Source organism: Lates calcarifer, unplaced genomic scaffold, assembly GCF_001640805.2.
Source record: "Lates calcarifer isolate ASB-BC8 unplaced genomic scaffold, TLL_Latcal_v3 _unitig_5878_quiver_531, whole genome shotgun sequence".
In the NCBI taxonomy this organism is placed as follows: Eukaryota; Metazoa; Chordata; class Actinopteri; family Centropomidae; genus Lates; species Lates calcarifer.
In genome coordinates this window covers 216,947-233,839 of record NW_026117778.1, presented here as the reverse complement: position 1 = coordinate 233,839, position 16,893 = coordinate 216,947, and the positions used below count along the sequence as shown (strand labels likewise).

Sequence of the window (16,893 nt, the reverse complement as noted above, 5' to 3'; positions counted from 1 at the left end):
GTTTGGTTGGTACCCCATCAACGGAACAATTAAGCTGAGCAGTTTTAGAAAGAATGTTCCTGTAAAAGCAATTGTCCAATCACCACAAGTGACCAGGAGGCAAATGACAAATGCAGTGAAGGATTCTTGATGAGTGGAAGGAAGTTTGAATATGGTGAGAGACAGATTTACTTTTTCCTGAGTCAGAGTTAACAGTTGAATGTTGCAGCATAATGATTTCATAATGTTGCATCACACGTTATCTAATGTAAAGATAACTGATTCCCCCAAAGATAAAACCATGTCTATAAAACATCTCAACAAAGCAGATCTTGATTGGAGCTGGTGGATATTATCAACAATGAGCAGGGAGACACAAGAAAGAGAAGACGACAGACTGAAACCAGAGACACTCATAGTAGGTATTACTGATATGAGTTTTCTTAGTGTTAACATTTCCTTTTAAACTTATGATAACTTTTAACACTAACTACATGTTTATCACATTTACCTCTTCCACTTTTTAAAATGAATTGTATATGTATGACTGTTTATATATACAATACTGGCCAAGATTGAGAACAAATCAATTTCTCCAGCTGTTATTTGAATTTAGATAATTCAATGTCTCAAAAGCAAAGAAAAAAATAAACCATCTGATGTTTTAGCAATGATGAAACATGGAATCTTGTTACTGAAATAAATGGAATCAAATTTATTTATTTATTTTTGACTCATCCAGTAGCAGAACAAAATTGCTGCGTTCTTTGTACAATGGAAATGAAATGTTGCTTGGACAATAGCAATCTAATCTTTCAACATAGTTACAGAAGTACAGAAGTAACATGGGGGTTATCTAAAAATTTTGATCAGTAGTGTGTGTGTATATATATATATTCTATATTTACTGCCTTAGAGTTTCAGGTTGGTTGGACACTCAGTACTACCTATTTAGCATTACCTGTGATTGTAACATTATTGTTTTGTTCTTTCAGGATGATGGAAAACTACACCTACAACAGCTTCATTCTCCAGCTGGAGGGGTTAAATGTCTCAAAGGACTTGGTCTACCCTGTGTTTCTCTGTCTCTTTTTCTCCTATTTGTTTATAACTGTTGCAAATGTTGGCATTGCTGTTCTTATTTTCATGGACAAAAACCTTCACCAGCCTATGTATCTACTTTTTTGCAACTTGACAGTCAGTGACCTTCTTGGAAACTCTATCATATTACCCCGTTTGCTCATAGACATGTTGCGTCCTCCCTCTGAACGCCTCATCAGTTATTATGAATGTGTGGTCCAAGCTTTCACCACACACATGTCCAGCACCACTGCTATCACAGTGCTCATGATTATGGCCTTTGACAGATATGTGGCCATCTGCAATCCCCTGCGATATGCTGCCATAATGACCAACAACATGGTGATCAAGCTGACAGTTTCTGCCTGGGGAGTGGCCTTTGTTTTGGTCGGGATTCTGCTCGGTCTGACCTTAAGACTGAACCGATGCAGGACTCTGATCACGAGCATGTACTGTAACAATGCTGCCCTGTTTAAACTCTCCTGTGAGAGTGTGTTTGTCAATAACATATATGGCCTCACTTTCACTGTAGTCGTGCTTACGGGGTCCATAGGCAGCATGGTCCTCACCTATACTAAGATTACAGTAGTCTGTCTGACCAGTAAGAACAAGTCTCTGAACAGTAAAGCCTTAAAGACCTGTAGCACTCATCTGGTTGTGTATCTGATTACAATTCTCAGTGGAATGGCTATCATTATTCTGCATCGTGTCCCTCAGTACTCAGACAGCAGAAAATTTGTTACTATTCTGTATCATATCATCCCTGGCAGCCTCAATCCCATAATTTATGGCATGCAGTCTAAAGAGATACGGAAATCTTTGTCTATTTTTAAGTCCAAGAGGGTTTTACCATCATAATAATGATATACTACAAAATTTGTATATGTATCAATTAAAATAACAAATTTTGAACGAAGAGTATCCTAATTTATCCTATAATCTTCTTGACTGCACAGAGAATTGAGGGAAGAATGACTTTAGCCAAATTGAGATGTTATTCCCAGAAGACACACAACCTGAGACTGGGTTGACGGTTCACCAATCAAGAACAGTCTCTGACTGGGAGACTCTAGGACAGTAAGACACTGTCAAAGCCTAGATTTAAACCCACTGAGGATCTGTGCAGAGACCAGAAGAAGGCAGTTCATAGATGCTTCCCATCCAATCTCATGGGGCTAGAGAGGATCTGCCATGTGTGCAAAGCTTGTAGAGACTTTCCCAAGAAGATGCAAATGCTGCCAAAGAGGCTTGTCTGAATAGAGTCTGAATACTTTATGTAAATGAGATATTTCTGTTTTTGATTTTAAAGAAATTTGCAAACATTTCACTTTGTCATTATAGATTGTAGACTGTAGATTGTAGTATCATTGTAAATTGTAGTCTAGACTGATGGGCAAAAAATGGCAGTTTTATCCATTAAAACAAAATCTGCAACACAATAAAGTGCAAAAACTGATACTGAATACTTTCTGAAGCCACTGTACTGTATGTTCCAACCAGGTCATGGTATTTTATTAGCCATCCTGGGCTTTCTTTCATAAATGTCACATGGGCCTAAGCTCTACAATCTGCTTGACCTACATGGTAGTTTATGTGTAAAAGCCATCAAACAGAGCTCTGACATGTATACATCTGTTTCAATTCCATTAAAAGCTGTTCACTTACCAGTCTACAAGAAATGTTACAAGTTCAGATTCAAACTTGATTCCTTTACCCACCAACAGCTGTCTCCAAAGCAACGCCAACGTTAACTCTTATTTTAGTTCTATTTCTATCACTTTGTATGTTTCACTGCAGTTAGCATGCTAACCAGCTAGCCCCAGCCATCCCATCTCTTAATACCATTTTGCAAAAGTGAGTCACTGTAGCATCCAGTCTGCCGTCAGTCCAATATGAAAAGATGAAGAAGTATATATATATTTTTTATATGTATTTTAACCATACTTTAACTAACCTAACTATGTTTGTAATTCATTGGTTTACGGATATCATTCTAATATACAACTTATCATTGTCAGGTATAGCACGCTTAAGTCCTGGATTTACTTCCATTATTGGCCCTGGGGGTGGCACTGTGGTGCAGTGGTTGGCACTGTTGCCTCACAGCAAGAAGGGGTATTTCTTTGTGGAGTTTGCATGTTCACCCTGTGCCTGCATGGGTTCCCTTCTGGTACTCCGGCTTCCTCCCACCATCCAAAGACACATGTTGGGTTAACTGGTCACTCTAAATTGCCCATAGGTGTAATTATGAGTGTGAATGGTTAGTTGTCTTTCTATGTTGGCCCTGTGATGGACTGGTGATTCGTACAGGGTGTACCCCACCTCTTGCCCAATGTCAGCTGGGATAGGCTCTAGCATCCCCGTGACCATTAACAGATATGCGGTATAGATAATGGATGGATAGATTTTGTCCCTGATGTTTTCACATTCCAGGACAAAACATTTAGCATAATTCTATTGATGGAACAACAGCAGAACAGGTGACAGACCAAATTACTGATCATGAGATTAGATAATTCACTGTCTTGGTCTCATTAGATTCATTAGATGCGTCTATGATCATACAGGTTATTCCTGTTACTGCAGGAAATGTTCTTTTCCCTGTTCGGAGGAAAAAGATTCTCTGGTCAAATAAGACAAAAACGGAACTCATTGGACAGAACTCCAAGCACTTTGGCTGGAGAACATCAGACACTGCTCATATGTTCTGTTCCAGAGTGCACACAACCTGCGACTGGGTCAGTGGTTCACCAATCAATGAGCCACTCAAGGATAGAGTCAGACACTGTCAACGCCTATAATTAAACCCCATAGAAGGCAGTTCACAGATGCTTCCCATCCAATTTTATCCATTCAGTTTTATCCATTTACAATTAAATATGCAAAACAATAGTGTGTGTCTGGATACTTTCTGAAGCCACTGTATAGTATGTTCTGACCAGGTTTCTTTGATCATTGCATGGCTATGTATTAGCCAGTCCTACAATGTGGTTTTAACAATGAACGCCAGCATTCATTTACTATGGCCTTGGCTCTGACCGCACAATAATTTTGTCCTTAATTTTCATCCCCTTCCTTCCCATCGCAACATTATTTACATTATACTTGCACTACTTCTGTTCTGTACTGATTTTATATCCTTTATTATACACATTTCATCTTACTGACATTAAACAGTATGCAACAGAAACATGAGAAAGACTTATAGTGTTTTCTAGATAGATTTATGTGGGAGGTTAATGAGGATTCCACTGTCTATCTATTATCATAGTTTATGAATGACAAATCATTGGTGAATTCACGTTTTTTTCCTTAGAGGTATCAAATCTCCAAGTAGTCAGCACTTCAAGTGAGACATTTCTGATTTTTTTTTTTTTTTTACATTAAGCTGCAGGCAAATATCCCCTCTTCATATTACAGTTGATTGTAGCAGATGGGTCCATATGAGTTTTCTGTAGGAAAGCCCACCTGTGAGAAGCCTGCACAAAACCAACATCAAGGCCAAAAAGGGAAAACTCATTTGAGCTCTGGAAGGCCAAACCTGCAGTGGAGCCAAGATCCTCTTGGAAAATTTGTGTGTCTCTTCAGACTGCAAGCCATAAATAACGGGATTGAGGCTGCCGGAGATGATATGATACAGAATAGCAACAGATTTTCTGCTGTCTGAAAGAAGTGGTGTAGAATAATGACAGACATTCTGCTGAGCAATATAATCAGATACACAACCAGATGAGTGCTACAGGTCTTAAATCCTTTATCTACAGCAAGGAACCCTTAAACTCTTTTCTCAAACACAAATCTGACTTTACTTATAAGGGACAACATCCTGGGACGCTCTTAGTTTGCATTTTATGTTATTTGTGTTGATTAATTTTTTTTAAGTAACTTGGAAATTCTTTTTAGAATACGGTCTAGATGTACAGTGCTTCAAGATAACTTCTGTTGTGCATTGGTGCTATATAAATAAAACTGACTTGACTTTTTATATGGATGGCAAAACTTTATGTGGTTTGAACAACTTTGACAAAAATTTTCGGATCTCTTTGGACTGCACACCATAAATAATGGGATTGAGGCTGCCAGGAACAATATGAAACAAAATGCTAGAGAGTTTCCTATAGTCTGAGTACTGAGGGAAACGATGCAGAATAATGATAGACATTCCACTGAGAAACATGATCAGATACACAACCAGATGAGTGCTACAGGTCTTTAAGGCTTTACTGTTCAGAGACTTGTTCTTACTGGTCAGACAGACTACTGTAATCTTAGTATAGGTGAGGACCATGCTGCCTATAGAGGAGGTGAGCAGGACCACAGTGAAAGTGAGACCGTAGACATTATTGATAAAAACACTCTCACAGGAGAGTTGAAACAGGGCAGCATTGTTACAGTACATGCTCCTGATCAGAGTCCTGCATCGGTTCAGTCTTATGGTCAGACCAAGGAGAATCCCGACCAAAACAAAGGCCACTCCCCAGGCAGAAACTGTCAGCTTGATCACCATGTTGTTGGTCATTATGGCAGAATAACGCAGCGGATTGCAGATGGCCACATATCTGTCAAAGGCCATAATCATGAGCACTGTGTGAACAGTGGTGCTGGACATGTGTGTGGTGAAAGCTTGGACCACACATTCATAATAACTGATGAGGCGTTCAGAGGGAGGACGCAACATGTCTATGAGCAAACGGGGTAATATGATAGAGTTTCCAAGAAGGTCACTGACCTGTCAAGGTTGCAAAAAAGTAGATACATAGGCTGGTGAAGGTTTTTGTCCATGAAAATAAGAACGGCAATGCCAACATTTGCAACTATTATAAACTAAGTAGGAGAAACAGAGACAGAGAAACACAGGGTAGACAGAATCCTTCGAGACTTGTAATCCCTCCACCTGGAGTGTGAAGCTGTTGTAGGTGTAGTTTTCCATCATCCTAAAAGAACAAAACAATGAAGTTACTATCTAGAACACCCCCATCTTTCCAGTTTTTAACCCCTTAACGCCGATTGTCGCGAATTTGCATCATACCGTTTGCATTCAGACTGCAGCCGAGATAGCGTCAGCTTGAAAGCAAAAACACAAATAATTAATTTTTGTATACAATTGTAAATACATTCAGGCATCAAGGGGTTATATTTCATTAAAAAATGATTTTTTTTTTTAAGGATAAAGAAATTGATTAAGTTACCGCTTTCCTGTAGCAATGGCAGGAAATGAAGCCTTGAAAGTTCATGAAAACATTTCCTACAGGTTCCCCAACTTTTGTTGATTACTTACAAACCCCGTGTCTGTACAAAGGCAGAGGTTGAGCAAAATGTGTTCCTATACTATATATGTATATATATATATATATATATATATATATATATATATGTTTGATTATATATATATATATATATATATGTTTGATTATCATCATGAAAAGCAAATTTAAAGCTGTGAGAAAACTTAGATCAGTAATACCTACTATGAGTGTCTCTGGTTTCAGTCTGTCGTCTTCTCTTTCTTGTGTCTCCCTGCTCATTGTTGATAATATCCACCAGCTCCAATCAAGATCTGCTTTGTTGAGATGTTTTATAGACATGGTTTTATCTTTGGGGGAATCAGTTATCTTTACATTAGATAACGTGTGATGCAACAGTAATAGATTATTATGCTGCAACATGCAACTTTTTGTTCCGGGACAAGATAGGTAGTTTGTAATATTTATAAAATTAGCATTTAAAGTTAGCCTAACTTTAAATAGAAAATTAATTTAGTGATTTATGCGTGCTGTAATCTTTTGTGACATTAGTAACGTGGTGAGCACTCAACAGGCTGCACTCTGACAGGATATATAGTTTATAATATTTACAAAATACACACCGTCCCCTAACTTTAAATAGTAAATTAATTTGGTGATTTACATGTGTTGTAATGTTTTGCGTAATAAAAAAAGTTTTGTTCAGTGTGATGAGAGCAGGCTGCACCTGCAGTGATGGCAGTGGGTTGGGGTTTCTGGCTTGTTACTGTAATTTTTTGTCAACACTAAGTATCCATGGAGTACAGAATGGAGAACAGTTGACAACAAACACATCCTGTGGTACCTCTTTATTAATTATGATGTAACATATTTGTTATGTAACAGATCAAGTGCAAAAAAACAAATGCTTTTTTCCTTTCCCCATGGTAGCGGTGATGTTTTACTGGTGTTGGCAGGAAGGCTACAACAACAATTAATACATATACTTAATTTTCTCTCTCTTTATTGGATTGTACAAAAATGTCCATGTTCTGTGTCCACCAGATGAATGCCTGTATGCTCATAATGTTCAATAAAGTTGCATGTTGTAGCAATATATTATTGTTGCATCATACATTATCTGACGTAAAGATAACTGATTCCCCCAAAGATAAAACCATGTCTATAAAACATCTCAACAAAGCAGATCTTGATTGGAGCTGGTGGATATTATCAACAATGAGCAGGGAGACACAAGAAAGAGAAGACGACAGACTGAAACCAGAGACACTCATAGTAGGTATTACTGATCTAAGTTTTCTCACAGCTTTAAATTTTCTCTCTCATATGATAACAGTAAAACAGTTTCTATTACACATTACATTCTTCCACTTTCATTCTTTATATAATGATTTGTACATGACTGATGATCAGATATTTTAAAAACAACCAATAATGGAGTCTTGTTGCTGAATTTAATTTAATCTACTGGCAGTATGTATGTGTCTTCTATATTTACTTAAAAGCTCAGAGTTTCAGGTTGGTTGGACACTCAGTACTACCTACATTGCATTACCTGTGACAGTAATATTATTGTTTTGTTCTTTCAGGATGATGGAAAACTACACCTACAACAGCTTCACACTCCAGCTGGAGGGGTTAAATGTCTCAAAGGACTCGGTCTACCCTGTGTTTCTCTGTCTCTTTTTCTCCTACTTATTTATAATTGTTGCAAATGTTGGCATTGCTGTTCTTATTTTCATGGACAAAAACCTTCACCAGCCTATGTATCTACTTTTATTGAACCTATCAGTCAATGACCTATTCGGAAACTCTATCATACTGCCCCGACTGCTCATAGACATGTTGCGTCCTCCCTCTGAACGCCTCATCAGTTATTATGAATGTGTGGTTCAAGCTTTCACCACACACATGTCCAGTACCGCTGTTCACACAGTGCTCATGATTATGGCCTTTGACAGATATGTGGCCATCTGCAATCCCCTGCGTTATTCTGCCATAATGACCAATAACATGGTGATCAAGCTGACAGTTTCTGCCTGGGGAGTGGCCTTTGTTTTGGTCGGGATTCTGCTCGGTCTGACCATTAGACTGAACCGATGCAGGACTCTGATCAGAGGCATATACTGTAACAATGCCTCACTGTTTCAACTCTCCTGTGAGAGTGTTTTTATCAATAATGTCTACGGTCTCACTTTCACTGTGGTCCTGTTCACCTCCTCTATAGGCAGCATGGTCCTCACCTATACTAAGATTACAGTAGTCTGTCTGACCAGTAAGAACAAGTCTCTGAACAGTAAAGCCTTAAAGACCTGTAGCACTCATCTGATTGTGTATCTGATTATGTTTCTCAGTGGAATGTCTGTGATTGCTCTGCATCGCTTCCCTCAGTACTCAGACTACAGGAAACTGTCAAGCGTTTTGTTTCATATTGTTCCTGGCAGCCTCAATCCCATTATTTATGGTGTAGCAGTCCAAAGAGATAAAAAAGTTTTTGTCAAAGTTGCTTGAGACCAGGAAAATATTCCCACACGTAGAAAAAGAATTTCCAAGTTACATTTCTAAATTAATCAACACAAATAACATAAAATGTGGACTAAGAATGCCCCATGATGTTGTCCCTTGTAAGTAAAGTAAGATTTGAACTTGACACAAGGGGTGAATAGGAGTCCTGCTTGGGATAAATGACTGAAAACCTGTAGCACTCATCTGGTTGTATATCTGATTGTTTCATTAGCACTTCCTGCAGTACTCAGACAGCAGAAAATTTGTTGCTATTTTGTGTCATATCATCCCTGGCAGCCTCAATGCCAATATTTAAGTCTCTACAAATCAAATCTTCATGTTGCAGGTTTAACACAAACTGCATCAAGTTTTCCTCCAGGATTTCCTTGTTTTGTGCTGTATTCACTGCCTGCACTAATGGACCAGGCCTTGCTGCAGAGAAGCCACGGAATGATACTGATGGTATTAATACTACAATTAATTGAACATTATACACAGCTGATCTTCACTATAATTATGTGACTTCTAAAATCAGTAGCGTGCATCATTAATAATTTAGGTCTTGCATGTAAAAGGGAATGAATACTTATGAAAACATATTTTGCATTTGTAATCAATGTCAATCACGTTGTAGAGATCTATTTTCACTCTGACATTAAATGGTCTCTTTCTGTTTCTCAGTATAAATTTGTGTTTTAAAACAAACACACACAAAAAACTAAGAGAACTGAAGAATATTTTTATAAGCAGTGTAACACACATCAAATGAGCACAGGTTGACCAAAAGTAGAGTCTCCTTCAAATAGTCACACAGATGTATTTTTGTTGAATTACTGATGTTTTTGATTTTTTTATTTGTTAATTTGAACCTTTTCATGTGCTGAATAATTTCAACCTATTTTCTGATGATTGTCTAATTTCAAGTTCTTGATGTTATGATTAAAGGTAGTGGTAAGTGAATTCCCTTCAGGTAAAATCATGTCTATATAACACTACAACAGAGAGCATCTTGTTAGGTGCTAGTGGGTATTACTTGCAGGGACTGGTATCCACAAGAAAGATGGAACTGAAAGACTCACGGTATGTATCCATTACTGAAAGGTTCTGAAAATTTGTTACAGTTTTTATAACTTTTTCTTTATAGCTTCTGATCAAAGAAAAAAATGCGTTACCAACATTTACCTCTTCAGCTTTCTTCGAAACAATAATGGTGATTTGTTGAACTTGCTTATAGAGGTTGACTGTTCAACAGCAGAAGCAACATATGAAAAAGAAAGAAACAGAAATTCTGTCCACAAATGTAATTATAATAAACACCGCAGGCCTGTATATCTGGTGACATTTGGGGAAAGCTTTAAGTTTCTGATGTGTTTAGTGGTGTAAACACTTCTCTACAAAATTCTCTGATGACTAGATTGGCCAGTCAATACATATCTCAATAAGAGCATTGTTTTGTTCTTTCAGGTTGATGGAAAACTACACCTACAACAGCTTCATTCTCCAGCTGGATGGATTAAATGTCTCAAAGGAGTCTATTTACCCAGTCTTTCTCTTCTTCTTTTTCTCCTATCTGTTTATAATGCTTGCAAATGTTGGTATTGCTGTTCTGGTTTTCACTGACAAGAGCCTTCATCAGCCTATGTATCTCCTTTTTTGCAACTTGCCATTTAATGACATACTTGGAAACTCTATCATGGTGCCACGTTTGCTCATAGATATTTTGCGTCCTCCCTCTGAACGCCTCATCAGTTATTATGAATGTGTGGTTCAAGCTTTCGCCTCACACATGTTTGGTACTGCCAGTCACACAGTGCTCATGATTATGGCCTTTGACAGATATGTGGCCATCTGCAATCCCCTGCGTTATTCTGCCATAATGACCAACAACATGCTGATCAAGCTGACAGTTTCTGCCTGGGGAGTGGCCTTTGTTTTGGTCGGGATTCTGCTCGGTCTGACCATTAGACTGAACCGATGCAGGACTCAAATCTCAAGCCCCTACTGTGATAATGCCTCACTGTTTAAACTCTCCTGTGAGAGTGTTTTTATTAATAACATTTATGGTCTCACTTTCACTGTGGTCCTGCTCACCTCCTCTATAGGCAGCATTGTTCTCACCTATACTAAGATTACAGTAGTCTGTCTGACCAGTAAGAACAAGTCTCTGAACAGTAAAGCCTTAAAGACCTGTAGCACTCATCTGGTTGTGTATCTGATCATGTTTCTCAGTGGAATGTCTATCATTATTCTGCATCGTTTCCCTCAGTACTCAGACTATAGGAAACTCTCTAGCATTTTGTTTCATATTGTTCCTGGCAGCCTCAATCCCATTATTTATGGTGTGCAGTCCAAAGAGATCCGAAAATTTTTGTCAAAGTTGTTCAAACCACATAAAGTTTTGCCATCCATATAAAAAGTCAAGTCAGTTTTATTTATATAGCACCAATGCACAACAGAAGTTATCTTGAAGCACTGTACATCTAGACCGTATTCTAAAAAGAATTTCCAAGTTACTTAAAAAAAAATTAATCAACACAAATAACATAAAATGCAAACTAAGAGCGTCCCAGGATGTTGTCCCTTATAAGTAAAGTCAGATTTGTGTTTGAGAAAAGAGTTTAAGGGTTCCTTGCTGTAGATAAAGGATTTAAGACCTGTAGCACTCATCTGGTTGTGTATCTGATTATATTGCTCAGCAGAATGTCTGTCATTATTCTACACCACTTCTTTCAGACAGCAGAAAATCTGTTGCTATTCTGTATCATATCATCTCCGGCAGCCTCAATCCCGTTATTTATGGCTTGCAGTCTGAAGAGACACACAAATTCATATATCATGATAAAAAAAAACTTGTCCATGTTTTATTTTAAATTTATCTACACAGGTAACATCAAATGTACATTACGCATGCCCTGCTGTATCCTATATTCCTAGGTTTGTTGACTCATTACAATTTCTACAATTAAAGCTTGGTAATAACAAGGTGATAAAGGGTCATACTAACCAATATTGTGGCAATTACAAAGGCAATCCTTTTCTATAAATGTCATAATTACTAACAGATCTCCTTTTTGGTTTTACATCCTAGAGTTAATACATAATATAAGCTAAAATGTGGTGAAGACTTTATTATGAACAACTGTGCCATTACTGTCAAATCAGATTTCTGTCAAAGGAAAGTCCAGAAATGATTTTCAGTTAGCTGGTTGATGGTAAATAACTTACTTGAAAATTATTAGACATTTAGCCCATAAGGTGGCAGTAAAGACTATATCCATTATAACTTGTCTATCATTCCACACTCACAAGTAGATTCAGGGCTCAAGAGCACATGTTTGCCCTAACCTTGACTCTATCCCTAACTAGTCTGCCTACACCTGAGGTTTGGAACGTAAAGTCATGACTTATCTTGCTACGGGCAAATTTCTCTTCATTTATTCCCAAATTCTGAGTAGCTTGCACTCTTTCACATATCTACCACTTACCGAGATACAATTAATGTTTTCTTGGGGACATTGAGAAAATGCTTTCTAGAATGTAAAAATGATTTTAACTATGTATAATAAGAGGTAATTTGTGCCCCTTCAGACCTCTTAATAGCCCCTTTTATAGTCCTGCTCTCAACATTTTGGGCTTATGTCAAGCCCCATTCATATTAAAGGCAGTACACTTGACCTGGTAATACCACAAGGCTAAAAAGGGCCTCCAGAATAGCTGACATGGTGATTCTTATGTGTCTTTTTTTGACATAACATTGTGCAGACAAATTAAGTTATAAGAAGTAAACCACTGCTGAATTCACCCAAAACAATCCAAAAGTAAATTCATGTAAACTGCAGATTGTATTGTCAGTTTCCTAAATACTATTGGTGATTTGAGTGTTTTTTTTTACCAAATTGCACAGGAGTTGTAACTCCATGGGCTTGTACCATTGACATTCATATTACATATATATCAGAGAACCAGATGATTGAACCAGGAGAGTTTCATGCTGTGCTTCATGTTGTGAAAGAACTCAACCCGTGAGTCATGCAATACTGTCTATTAGAAAAATGAACTTTTACTTTCTGAGCCAAGGGCATGTGCACAATTAATGTTGTTGCACCCTTAAAATACTAAAACTATGTAGAGAAAAGCCAAAGCTCCCTGGATGTGTACAACTTCTATGTTAGAATTAAATACAGATTGTAGATGAACTGAAAAGGAACACAGGCACACACAGCTAAAATCTGACACAATCTACATGGATCTCAATCCTCAATAGGGAGAAGAAAAATAATTTCTCAGGCCTAATACAAACTAGTGACGACACCACTGGCTAGAGACTATATCTCATCTTATCTAATTTTTATCTGTGACAAAAAGTGAAGAATTATTGATAATAACAAATCAAATTTCTGACAATCATAGGAAGACCCACTCCCTACACTCCTGGTGGGCAATTGTGTCCTTTAGGAAAAGCTGTCAGGGTTAACTGATGTGCTGCAATATAATTTCCACAGTAAGTTTATTTCTAGAAAGTAGAGACTATATGTGTAAATGAGCAAATGACCAGAATGAGGAGGCTACCTTCATGCATGTCTTTTTGAAATTACCTTCTAAAAGAGGGATTGGTGTGCAAGTTAACAAGATTAGGTAAAAACCTAGTATATGGCCGGACATGTCTCTCCTGCCATCTGTGTTAACTCTGCCAGCACAACGCTGGTAGTTTCCGCTTTGGCCATGCACATTCCCACAACTGGCATGCAGTTCTCAGCAAGCAGAACTCGAGAACTAAAAACTGTTTACGTCAAATCATTTTGACAGTGAAACAGCTAATGGGAATTGTCAAATAGTTGGCTGACCAACGGTGTAACTTCATCACGGCTGGCCGACCAGTGGTGCGACTGATAGGAACTCTAGCCACTCTATCGCTCACTGAGTCACGAAATGCACACTTACACGTTTGTGCATACCTCTATGACCGAATGCTAAATACAGCTCACACCAAAGATTTGACAGCAACAGTTTAGTATAATGAGATTAACAAATGAATGAAGTGACAAAAAAATGCTCTGTAACTATCACGGAAGTCATTTCAGACTAAGGCAAATTCTCCAAAGAAATGCAGCAAATGGAAGGTCCTGTTATAAATGCGTCAGCAAAGCACACAGGCTAGATAACTGCTAATTTAAAAAGGCAAAATGCCAAAACAAAGAACACGCCACCAAAGCCTGCTGTCATCACATCAAGAAGAAGATAGTACACCAAGTGGACAAAGCACCTGGGTATGATAGCCTGGGGCATGACTTCAAGAAGACTCAAGTTTAGGAAGGCACCCATGATTGTGACGAACAGTTCCAGCAGCCAGACTGAAGGCTTTAGAGCTATAGAGACCCAGAGCTACAGAGGACCAGGAGTCAACAACATCAAGTAATTCATTTTATCAGTGCTGTGGTTAACACTGTCACTACACAATAAAAAGGCTCTAGGTTAGAATGCATTTGCCATGCTCCTCCTGATCATACATAGTGGATTTGTGATTATTAGATACCTAAAATTGAGGATTGAAGCTCAATAATTTAGACTAATGATCTAATCTAATCAGTCAGACTAAGAGTCAGAAGTGTTGTTGGAATTGAGACAGACATGTATAAACATTACTTCCTTATCTCACAGTTAAAAACTTGTGTGTCAGAGGTTGATAAGAGTTGCAATAGCCATCGTAATGATGTACTTATGTTGCATCATTCTTTATCCAAGGAAATGATAATCAATTCCCCTAAAGATACAATCATGTATAAAACACTGCAATATTGCACAGTCTTGACTGGTGCTTGTGGATATTATCAGCAGTGGGTGAGGAGACACAAGAAAAAAATGCAGGACTGAAAACAGAAAAGCTAAAGGTATTAAACTGTTTCTTCTTTCATGGTTTTCCTACGTTTTTCTCAGAATGTTTTATCAAAGTCAAAACGTGTTTAAAGAACATTTACATCTTCAGCCTTCGTTATTAGAACTTAAATGATTTGTTGAATGTGCTAAGATGATTGTCAGGGAGGAAATTCAGCTTTTAGAGCAGAACATACAAAACAGAATACCCAGAACAAGTTACAGAGTTATAGATACATAGAATTGTTAATAATATATAATTTTACAGAAAACTGCACACTGTACAATACAATTCCCTACAGTCAGGGGAAAGCTTAATATTTTAACTGTTCATTTAGTTGTTTATGGCAGTATCTGTGACATTAACATAATTGTATTGTTGTTGTTTTTTTCAGGTTGATGGAAAACTACACTTATAACAGCCTCACACTCCAGCTGGAGGGGTTAAATGTCCCAATGTACTCAACATACCCAGTGTTTCTCTTCTTCTTTTTCTCCTATCTGCTTATAATGGTCACAAATGTTGGTATTGCTGCTCTGGTCTTCATTGACAAAAACCTTCATCAGCCTATGTATCTCCTTTTTTGTAATCTGCCACTGAGTGACATAATTGGAAACTCTATCATGGTGCCTCGTTTACTGTCAGACATGTTGTGTCCTCCCTCTGAACGCCTCATCAGTTATTATGAATGTGTGGTTCAAGCTTTCACCACACACATGTTTGGTACCACCACTCACACAGTGCTCATGATTATGGCCTTTGACAGATATGTGGCCATCTGCAATCCCCTGCGTTATTCTGCCATAATGACCAACAACATGGTGATCAAGCTGACAGTTTCTGCCTGGGGAGTGGCCTTTGTTTTGGTTGGGATTCTCCTCGGTCTGACCATAAGACTGAACCGATGTAGGACTCTGATCATGAATCCTTACTGTGATAATGCCTCACTATTTCAACTCTCCTGTGAGAGTGTCTTTATTAATAACGTCTATGGTCTCACTTTCACTGTGGTCCTGTTCACCTCCTCTATAGGCAGCATGGTCCTCACCTATACTAAGATTACAGTAGTCTGTCTGACCAGTAAGAACAAGTCTCTGAACAGTAAAGCCTTGAAGACCTGTAGCACTCATCTGGTTGTGTATCTGATCATGGCGTTTAGTGGAATGTCTATCATTACTCTTCATCGTTTCCCTCAGTACTCAGACTACAGGAAACTCTGTACCATTTTGTTTCATATTGTTCCTGGCAGCCTCAATCCCATTATTTATGGTGTGCAGTCCAAAGAGATCCGAAAATTTTTGTCAAAGTTGTTTGAGTCCAAGAAGGTTCCACCATCATTATAAGGCTAATTTCCAAGGTTTATTTGTAAATTTATTCATAGCACATTCACTCATCCCCTCACAATGCACCACAGAGCGCCACAGGAAATCATTCCTGCCTAAATATCTTAAATGTCTGTAAATATTAACAATGTATATAGTGCCTATTTTGAAGGGGTATATTTCTTTATTTCTTTATTTTTTGAGGATTGGATTATATCACAGTTTTATTTTATTCGTATCTTTCATTATGTTCTTTTATTCCTCTTTATTTATCTGTACTTGTGAAATGGTGCACTGCAATGCAACAATTTCCCACAAGGGATTAATGAATGAGTTTGATTCTGATTCTGATACAATACAAATATATGTGTACCACGAATGCCCTGTTCTATGATCTACTATTTGTTGTTTGTAAGATCTATGATTACAGTTGAATAATGTTAAAGTAATAAAGAATAATATAAGAACACAGTAGAATAATATTATGCTAATTACATGATAGCCTGGTAATATACAATAATAGGGCAGAACATCTCAGTGATGACACATTTATATTACAATAGGCCAGTCTGCTCACAAATATTCCGTTATATCAGAGTTGTATTCTCTGAGTAATAATGGAAAAGTGTATAACCTTTACTATTGCAGAGTGTCAGTGGGCTGGAATCTTGATGTAAATGACATACGTAAATAAAGCTTATCCTAACAACAATGAGGTAATATTGTGAGCATGTTTTTACAAAACATATGGAATGGTATCAGTCTAACAATTTCACAATCACAGGAAATCTATAACACATTACCACAGCTATTTACCAGAAAATAATGCAGATTCCTTTTTTTAAGATAATACCATCAAAATTCAATATTGCTAAATTGCCTGTTTCATCTT

General features: G+C 37.7%; 4 protein-coding genes and 1 pseudogene across 4 annotated transcripts; 4 read left to right on the top strand and 1 right to left on the bottom strand.

Moving 5' to 3' along the window:
- The first annotated feature begins 975 nt into the window (after positions 1 to 975).
- On the top strand, positions 976 to 1,917 carry LOC108877222 (olfactory receptor 146-like). Its single transcript, XM_018667189.2, has one exon. It carries the CDS (start codon positions 976 to 978, stop codon positions 1,915 to 1,917), a length of 942 nt encoding a protein of 313 aa, XP_018522705.1.
- A 3,059-nt stretch (positions 1,918 to 4,976) lies between these two features.
- Positions 4,977 to 5,989, bottom strand: LOC108877248 (olfactory receptor 146-like; annotated as a pseudogene).
- Positions 5,990 to 7,892: 1,903 nt separating this feature from the next.
- On the top strand, positions 7,893 to 8,904 carry LOC108877252 (olfactory receptor 146-like). Its single transcript, XM_018667222.2, has one exon. It carries the CDS (start codon positions 7,893 to 7,895, stop codon positions 8,811 to 8,813), a length of 921 nt encoding a protein of 306 aa, XP_018522738.1. The 3' UTR covers positions 8,814 to 8,904.
- Positions 8,905 to 10,272: 1,368 nt separating this feature from the next.
- On the top strand, positions 10,273 to 11,369 carry LOC108877254 (olfactory receptor 146-like). Its single transcript, XM_018667224.1, has one exon. The coding sequence runs from the start codon at positions 10,276 to 10,278 to the stop codon at positions 11,218 to 11,220; it is 945 nt and encodes a 314-aa protein (XP_018522740.1). The 5' UTR covers positions 10,273 to 10,275; the 3' UTR covers positions 11,221 to 11,369.
- Positions 11,370 to 15,069: 3,700 nt separating this feature from the next.
- Positions 15,070 to 16,259, top strand: LOC108877247 (olfactory receptor 146-like). The gene has a single exon (XM_018667217.2). It carries the CDS (start codon positions 15,078 to 15,080, stop codon positions 16,020 to 16,022), a length of 945 nt encoding a protein of 314 aa, XP_018522733.1. The 5' UTR covers positions 15,070 to 15,077; the 3' UTR covers positions 16,023 to 16,259.
- The last annotated feature ends 634 nt before the right edge of the window (positions 16,260 to 16,893 follow it).